General features: G+C 35.5%; 1 protein-coding gene across 2 annotated transcripts; it reads left to right on the forward strand.

Annotated features, from left to right (window-relative positions):
- Positions 1-433: 433 nt before the first annotated feature.
- LOC107858742 lies at positions 434-8,142 on the forward strand. Of its 2 annotated transcripts, XR_007052156.1 has the most exons (3): positions 434-1,548; positions 1,998-2,306; positions 7,834-8,142. XR_007052156.1 is itself a non-coding variant. In XM_016703519.2 (2 exons), exons 1-2 carry the CDS (start codon positions 1,934-1,936, stop codon positions 7,842-7,844), a joined length of 384 nt encoding a protein of 127 aa, XP_016559005.2. In that variant the 5' UTR covers positions 1,560-1,933; the 3' UTR covers positions 7,845-8,142. The 2 variants fall into 2 exon arrangements, 1 of the variants encoding a protein (XP_016559005.2); XM_016703519.2 differs by lacking the exon at positions 434-1,548 and having other exon boundaries at positions 1,560-2,306.
- Positions 8,143-9,677: the final 1,535 nt, after the last annotated feature.

Below are 9,677 nucleotides of genomic sequence, written 5' to 3' on the forward strand. Positions count from 1 at the left end.
CCCGTTATCATGATTCTCCTTCTATCCATTCACACTTAAAATTCTATGACGGGGGAATGGAAACATTGAGATAAAAACCACCACTCAGTGGCATTAATGCAAATGTGATTGTTGCTATACAACGTCTAAGATGACATGACTAAAAGGGTAAAATAGGATTAGATAATATTATATAAGGGTATAACTGAAAAAAATAACTAAACCATGGGATACCACCAAATTGGTGGTTCAAAAAAGTGAGGGTTATCATGGTACCCTAACCATGGAATTAAACCATACCATACCATATATTTTGAGAAACAATCAAAACAAACATGGTACTATTACTAACCATACCATGAGAAACCACCATCCAAACAGAGTGTAGGATTCTTTTGTTTATATTTTTCTTTTTTTGATTTATCTTCTTTCTCAAAATGCTAATAGTTGTAATCTTTTTCTTGGTAGTATTTTTTTCCTTTTGTGTAGCTATTGAGCTTTGGAAGTGGCTTTAGTTGGCTCAGGTTCCTCTTGAATATCATTTTCATTGGTGCTCTTTCCATTTTCTCCTCTTTCTTCATCTCAACTTTTCTATGTAGTGTAATTGAATGTCCCAAAATTTTACCATGCCTGCGAACATAGGAATTTAGCTTGAATACCTTTTAGAGGGAAAGATTCATCCTCAGTGCCAACCCATGCAGAATTTAGCTAGGATTTCATCATGCCCACTTTGACCCTTACTTTTGAAAAACTCGATCTTATTTTTATGATTCGTAGCTAGGTCCATGAATAAGGTACCTAGAGGTCCTATACGATTTGTTTGACGTAGTTCTACGTACAACAGTGGAGATTTTTTTGATATTTCATTTGACAGGATAATCTGTCATTTTCATTGTGGAAACCAAAAGCACATTTTCTTCTTCATTGCTCATAACCTTTTTTATTTCTATTATCTTCATTTTCTTTCTCATTCTTTTAATAAAGTTCATTGGGTTTTCAGATCTGGGGAAAAAAGTTAGAGGTAGCATCCCAGTGGCAAAGTTGATAATGGCCTGAGGATGAAAAATTGGAGTTTATGATTGAAAGAAGGTGCACCGATTTCTTTGCGAGAAAAAGCGGAGGGAAGGAGATGGTATTAGCAATAACTGAATAGTGAAGTAAATCTATGATATTTTTCGACAACTTAAATCCAAAGGAGTGTAGAATAGAAAAAGAAATAGAAGTAACTCTAATAGATAGAGAGAGAAGCTCCTCCCTCTCTCTAAAAAGAACCTTTCATCCTCTTCAACCGATCCCCCAACCCCAATTTTAAATCAAATTCCTTCAAAACTACCAGACCCCTCCTCTTCTTCTTCACTACCTCCTTTAAATCTAAGTTATTGGCTTCAGAACAACTTGTGGACTTGAACATGGAAGATTGCTCAGAAGAGAATGCATCAAAAAGCCCGTCACCATCCTAGGAAGATATTGGGAAAATTTCTAATGGGTTAAAAACTATTGTTCTGTCTGATGAAGATAATGCAAGGATTTACTCACCTTGGAAACATTCCTTGATCATCTGTATTTTGGGTAAGAAACTTTCTCATCAATATCTACGCGACAAGCTCAATAATCTGTGGAAACTAGCTGACCCATTCCCACTAATTGATTTGGATTTAGAATTTTACATCGCGAAATTCTTGCAAGCATCCAGTCTTTCCCACGTCCTACAAAACAGTTCGTGGTTTATCAATGGTCAGTACTTATCAATCAAAAAATGGGAATCTAATTTTATCCTTGAAAAAGAAAAATTAATTCGGCAATGTGGGTTCGTCTCTCTCAGCTCCCAACTGAGTATTACAATGGTATTGTTCTAAAAAAAATTAGAAACGCTATTGGAAAGTTTTTAAAAATTGATGCATGTACTAGTTCTACATAAAGAAGGAGGTATAAGCCTCTTTGCATACAGATACCCATGGATGAACCTGTCTTAAGCATTATTCAAATCAGTTCTCACCACCAATCTATTCTTTATGAAGGGGAAGGATTTTTGTGTATTGGGTGTGGTCGTTTGGGGAATACCCAAGAAAAATGTCTCTACTCGAAGGCTTCACCCCCATCAAGCATCCCATCACTTGAGGTAACCCCTATCAAATTGCCATCCTCTACTCAATCAAATAGTCCGCAAGAAGGGAAAATGGTTAAATTTCCTCCAAGGCGCAGACATCAGTCTGGTAGAACTTCAACACCAATCCCAACCAACAACAAAATAGAGACAAAGAAAAAGCCTGATTTGTCGCCAAACATCAACAATACAGAGATAATAACCAAAAATATCCGTATAGCTGGTATGTATCCTCACTCCTTCATTTTTACTTCTGTCCAAAAAAATTCCCCTGTTTCTCCCCTAAATTCTCCAAAAAAATGGATAGCTTTAATGGTTTTAAAAGGAAGTTTAAACCAACTAGTGTTAAAACTAGTAATTATTCTCAGTCCCATGTTAATAAATTAAATATCATGCCTAAAGAATGTTTTGAAGCTTCTGTTATTGCCATTTCCCAAAACCGTTTTATTGAAAAAGACTTTCCCTTAGAAGATGTAGAGGTACCGTGCAGCAAATAAAAAGTTTAGGGGCCCCTCCATTACAAACTAAGCAGCAAGTCTCCGACATTACTTCCCTCCAAGCTCTAGTTGCCCCTTAGTAATAATAATCCCCTACAACCTACTACTCTTAGGGATGATCTGTCCAAGGAAAGTTATATTATGCCCCTCTCTCAAACCTCCACTGACCAGTTGGAGTCCACTTCAAAACACTTGGTATGCATACTTCTTCAATTTCCTAAAAAAATAAAGGCAGCGTTGATCTCATATCTTTCTTTCCATTTCCACACTCTTTCTCTCCATCATTACTTACTACTCCTCATACCAATAAACTTCATTTAAATTCCTCCTCCTTTACTACAATATGAATAGAGCAGTCATTCCTCTCTAACAGCAAAAAATTTATCTAAGCCCCATCTATCATCCAATAACTTCCCCACCAAACAACCCTCATCCATTCCCTTTGAATGCCCCCTACCCTCTTATTTACTCCACTCATCCAGTACACCCTCATCACCAACCTTGAACCTGGATTGAGAAGGCATTGTAGGGCCATGAAACCCTGTTTTCAATAGACCAGAACAATGTAGAAACCATAATCGTACTTTAAAACAAAAAATTTCTTGCTCAACTGATCTCCAAGGGCATAAAAATCTCCATTGAGTACTTTGTCAACCAAATATGGCTGACCAACGTGATGGAACCACTAGCCCCATCTGTCACCCCTCAATCCATACACTCTCTCCAAACTTTTTGGAACCTTCCTCACCTTCTATCTCAATACCCAAACATGCATGAAATAACTCAACTCCCCTTCTTTACCCCCCAAGAGATAGTCAATGTGAAACCTCTTTTCTTCTCATGGAACCTTCTTCCAGTTTATCATGATCAGTTTTTCTTCTCAAAACCTCCTCAGATATTTTCGGCATAAGGCGAAGTAGAAGCACTGCCGAGGAGGATGACCTCCTTTACCAAAATCTCAAGTTTCTAAAATGCAGCCCTAATGATCTTTCCCATGGCCGAGGGTATGTTCACCAATGTCCAATTTCCTTTCTAAAGAGCTCCTTCAAATTGAGGCCAGCAATAAACAATGCACTCGCGAAATATGCTGTGGTCATAATTCCAACTCTTAAAGTTAGTCCTTTCCCAATTGGAGCTACCAACCCTGCTTCATCTTCTACTTATTCTCCGATGCATCCAGCTACAAGTTTTATCATTTGGAACATAAGGGGTATTAATAATGAAAATTTAGCCCGTAACTTTAGGGTACTTCTTAACACCCACAATCCGTGTCTTAGTGCTCTTCTTGAAATAAAACTTGGTAATCATGTGGGTCTAGTGCAAACCTTTGGTTTTGATGATTATTGGGAGATCTATCCCCCAACGAAAGGTAGGTCGGGTGGAGTGGCGCTTCTTTGGAATACTAATTACATTAATGTCACCCGCAAATAAAAAACTTCTCAAGAACTCCATGCAATGATTGAGGTATGCCCCGATGATACTCCCTGGTTATTTACTATTATTTATGCTAGAACCAATTTTAATACCTGTAAGGTCCTTTGGAATAACCTTATCAACACATCCCATACGGTTCACTGTCCTTGGTTAAGTGCTGGTGATTTTAACGATGTTTTGACTCACAGTGACAAATGGGGAGGTAGATATATTAATAATTAGCATCGTACTGAATTTTGGTCTTTTATTAATACCTGTAATTTAGTAGACCTTGGCTTCAAGGTCCCCAAATACACTTGGTCCAACCATAAAAAATGTAAGCAGGGACTGATCTTTGAGCGGCTGGATCATGCTTTTGTGAACCAAAAATGGCTTGAAAAATGGTCTAACGCTCATATTATCTATCCACCTTTCGAAAACCTACTCCTACCATAACCCCCTTCTTATTAGATTTAATAACTCTTATGTTGCTACTTCTTCTAAGCCTTTCACTCTTGAGAAATATTGGATGGACCACTCAAATTTTCCTAATATAGTTCAAGATAGTTGGGATAATAGAAGTCATCTTGATGCTTTCCCTATCTTTAAACAAAAAATTCTTAAATGGACTAGGCTTACTTTCAAATATATCTTTAGGCAAAAGCGTAATCTTTTAGCCCGGCTTAATGGTATTCAAACTTCCTAGGCTTACCAGACTAGTGACTTCCTACAAACTCTTGAAAAAAACCTGTAGTTAGAATATAATGATCTTCTAAAAATAGAATAAGATCATTGGCGTATGTGATCCCGAATAAATTGGCTTACTCATGGGGACGCCAATACAAAATTCTTTCACACTTTTGTCCTCAATAGACGTAGAAAAAATAAAATATCTTACTTCAAAGACTCCCTTAGGGATTATATCGTGGATCCTAATCAAATTAAGGAGCACACTTTCGACTACTTTGTCTAGTGCTTCACAACTAGTCACTCTTCTTCTAACTAGAAACATATTATGTCCTCACCTACTAGTTTCCACACTTTTGATATCCATAACCTTGATAGGACCCTAATGGACTACGAAATTACCCAAGCCCTCTTCTCTTTTAAACCATTTAAGGCTCTGGGCCCTGATGGTCTTCACCCACATTTTTTCTAATCTCAGTGGCACATCGTCGGACCCTCCATTAAGAAGTTGTGCCACTAAGTCTTTGAGAGTCAAACTCCTCCCCCTTCTCTTAATGATGTGCTTCTCTACCTTATCCCCAAGTTTCCAAACGCCAATCAATTAAAGAATTTTAGGCCCATCGTCCTGTGTAACACTGCTTATAAAATCATTACCAAGATTATCGCTAACCATCTTAAGCATCATCTACCGCACTTAATTGGTCCTTACCAAAAAATCTTCCTCAAAGGTAGACGTGTTGTGGATAATGCGATAATTGTCCAAGATCTTATGACCTATCTTAGAAGTTCTAAAAATAAAAAAAGAAGTCTCATACTCAAACTTGATCTTGAAAAAGCTTTCGACCGTCCGGAATGGTACTTCATCTACTGTACACTTTGGTATTTTAAATTCCCTCCAAAAATTACTAAATTGATCATGAATTGTATTTCTACTAGTAGTATTGCAGTACTAGTTAATGGTTCCCAAACCAGCTATTTCTTCCCTTCCGGTGGAATCTGTCAGGGGGATCGTATGTCCCCATATATCTTCATCATATGTATGAAACTTTTATCCAATTATATAACCCACCAAGTAGATATCCTTCAATGGGACCCTATCTCTCTCAGCCACAATGGTCCCTCTTTTTCCCATTTTTTGCGGATAATTCAACTCCTATTACTAAAGCTACACCTAAATCCATCCACATGACCTACAACTGTATGACCTACTTTTTCTCCCTGTCAGGACAGAGCATCAATACAGTTAAATCCCAACGCCATCTTCTCTACCATCTGTCCCACCTCAGCTCAAACCCTCGTTAAAAATCTTTTCAACATCAACCCTTCCTTAACCTTTAAAAAATACTTGGTCTTTCCCATACTAAACCAAAAATCTAAATGCAAGGACTTCCAATTCTTAATTGACAATATGCGAAAAAAACTTTCTACCTGGAAAACTAATTTCCTTTCACAAGCTGGTAGACTTGTCTTTGCCAAGTCCACTCTAAACTCCATTCCAGCATATACCATGCAATAATTTAAACTCCCTATAAAAATCTGTAACTCTATCAATCAAATACAATGTATTTTTTTGGGGTACCACACCTTAAAAAAAGAAACTCCATTACGTAGCCTCGGATAGAATTATTTCTCCAAAAGAGCATGGGGGACTTGGCCTTCACAGTTGTGAAAAAAAATAGCTATCCTTACCAGACTATCTTGGAGGTTCTTCACTAATCCTTCCTACCTCTGTGCTCGTACCCTTATCTCTAAGTATAATCACATTTATAAGACCCCCTCCCGCTTTTTTTATATGGGATAACATCCTTTTCGGAGGAGCCATTTGTAATAAGGCCACTGCTTGGGTGTTGACTATAGGTGCTTCTATCAATATTTGGACCTATCATTGGATCCCTTACACCCCACCCCTTCGCCAAATCCTCTATGGTCCTCTCCACAAAGACGAGGATAAACTCCACATATCCTTTCTGCTTCCACTCCTTTATATGGGATAACATCCTTTTTGGAGAAGCCATTTGTAATAAGGCTACTGCTTAGGCACAGGCTACAAGTGATTATATCAATATTTGGACCTATCATTGGATCCCTCACACCTCACCCGTTCGCCAAATCCTCTATGGTTCTCTCCACAAAGACAAGGATAAACTCCGTCTATCTGATCTCTGGGACGGGAAATGTTGGAACTGGAGTACACTCTAATTCTCTCTACTTTTCGATCTTATCCTTAAAGAAGATCGTGTCCGTCCTAATAGATCCATTGGAAATCGGGTCATTCTTTATTGGGCTTATAACTCTAATGGCTGTTTCATTACGAAATCAGTGTATGACTCCATTACTACTCCCCCTACTGCCAAGTACGACTTTTCCTAGATTTGGAAACTTTGTACTTTGAATAAAATTAACTTTTTCCTTGGATCTACTCTACCGGGAAATTCCCCACTCAAGCTTATCTACACTACATATGTTTATCTCAATCTCCTTTGTGCACCATTTGTAAACTAACCCCAGAAACGGTTGACCATATCTTTATTAATTGCTACGTGCCAAGAAGTTTTGTCTAGACATGGGTATCAACATTTCCCTCGTCAATACTCCCCATAACCATTGTTTGGAAAATTTGAAATCACTTAATCCACCATTCCATGAGGAACACCCAGATTGGCTTATTTTTTTCCTTTTTCTATTTGGCATCTTTGGTTAAATAGAAACCAAAATATCTTCAAAAATAAATAAGATTTTCCTAGATACAATCAAGTGCTTTGAAGTAATGTCGAGTACATCTCCCATACTCTTATTCCAGGTAATCACCTTAGTAATATCCGAGTAAATATCAAATGGTCCCCCTCTCCCCCACCCCCCACCCCCGGTTGGTTGGTTTAAACTGAATGTTGATGGGGCTTTCTCCTTTATCGCTGACCGTCACGGCATTGGTGGAGTAATACATGATGCCAATGGAAACTGGGTTCTTGGATATTATAATCATTGCAATTCTCTTTGCCCTATTATGACTGAACTGGAGGCTCTTTACTACGGATTATTATTAGTGCAACAGCATAAAATTGGTCCTATATAAATAGAAATGGATATTGTAGAAGCCATTTCCTTGCTACAACAACTCAGCTACCAATATTCTAACATAATAAACTCTTGCAGGTCAATATTGAAGAACTTGGTGAATCCAGTGGTACGACATAATTTCTGACAAGCAAATGGTGTGGCGGATGGCTTATCAGGATTAGGATCTCACCTATCTAGAACATCTTTTTGTTGCATTTTGCTTTCCTCCCCCCCCCCCCCCCCCCCCCGATGTTGTTCAACTCCAACTGAAACAAGATCATGAAGGGCTGCTAAATAGTAAACTAGTTTCTTGGTCCACCTGTAATAAATTACTATGTTTTGGAAATTAGTCTGTAATATTCTTTCTTAGTAACTCTAATTCTGTTTTGTTGGCTTCTTGGCAAAGCTTTAACTCTAGACCAAACTCTACTTTTGTTATGACTGCTAGCAGTAGTACCACTACTATCCCGTGTAAATTACGAACTCTTTCTTAAAAAAAAATAAAATATATATATATATATATATATATATATAATATCCTGTTGCTACCAAAAAAAAAAAAGAAACTGATAAATAAGAGGAAAATGAAATAGAAAAAAATAAAAAATAAAAAAAATGAAATAAAAGAAATATTTAAGAAGTTGAAATTTTAATGGAATTTGTTGCCTCTCACTTTGTTTTAGAGAGTGAAAAACACTTCATTTGTCATCTCAGTGTTTAGGAAGCAAACTAGTATTAGTACCCGTGTGATGAGAGAAATTTTTTTTTCTAAAAAAAGTATTAACTTATTCACTTTAAAATGATAAAATTAGTCAATTTTTAGTGTATCACATTAACATATTTATTGATTATGAAATATTAAATATAATTGTTAATAGTAAAATTATAATTAAACTTAACAGCTAATCATAATTGCAATTATTTTAACTGTTTTGATATGAAAATAGAAATATTAGTATTTTTTTTAGAGGTACTCGACTTTCATAAGCCTCTCCATCATAATATCAATCACTTTGCGTTAGATAAACACAAGTGATTTTTAGAAAAATATTTTTGTAGTGTACTAATAAAATATCAAGTACCGATTTTTTAGCATATATGCTATTACTAATACTGAATAATCACATCAAATAACGGTATTTATTTTTTAAGCTCAAAATCAATTAATAGCTGCTATTAATAGCTGCTAGTAATTTTTATCTTCATCATTATCCTGAAAAAAAATTACATGTTATAGCTCTCCAAATAATTCCTCTTTTTATTGTCTATTGAAAATGATTCGAGCTATATTGAATTAGTCCATCATCAAAATGAAATAAAATATATAAGCATACTCCATTAAAAATAATGATAAATTCATAATCAAATATTAAGAGTAAACATTCAATAATATATTTTCAAAGAAATCGTTGTCACAAAATCGATATGTGAATTCAGATATAAAAATTGTCATATTAACAAACATGAAAACAATAGAGAGATGATAGTGGAGATATATAATTATGGCGAAAAAAGTAGTGACAACAATATTACTCCTAAAATCGAGTCATTGAAAAGAAGAGATACATATATCAATTTAAATTAATGGATTTTGAATATTAACAGAATAAGATGATGAAAATATTATATTCTTCATGCATATTAAAAGGTAAATGTCAAATCAAAAACTATTTTAAAAATTGATAAATGAAGAGTATAAAAAATGTAGTAAATAAATTCATGTATAAGTTTATTCATGTATAAATTTAATGACATAGGATATATCTAAGAGAGGCTATGTATATAATTTCATTCCAATTCAAATTTCTTTTGAATTCAAATTCAAATAAGATATTAATTTTTTAAAAGAATACTAGTTTGTTATTCTTTCTTATCCTTATTCTTTTTTCAGTTTAATGTATATTATCTGATATACTAAATATTTAAATTGAGATAAATAT

Source organism: Capsicum annuum, chromosome 2 (genome assembly GCF_002878395.1).
Source record: "Capsicum annuum cultivar UCD-10X-F1 chromosome 2, UCD10Xv1.1, whole genome shotgun sequence".
NCBI lineage: Eukaryota > Viridiplantae > Streptophyta > Magnoliopsida > Solanales > Solanaceae > Capsicum > Capsicum annuum.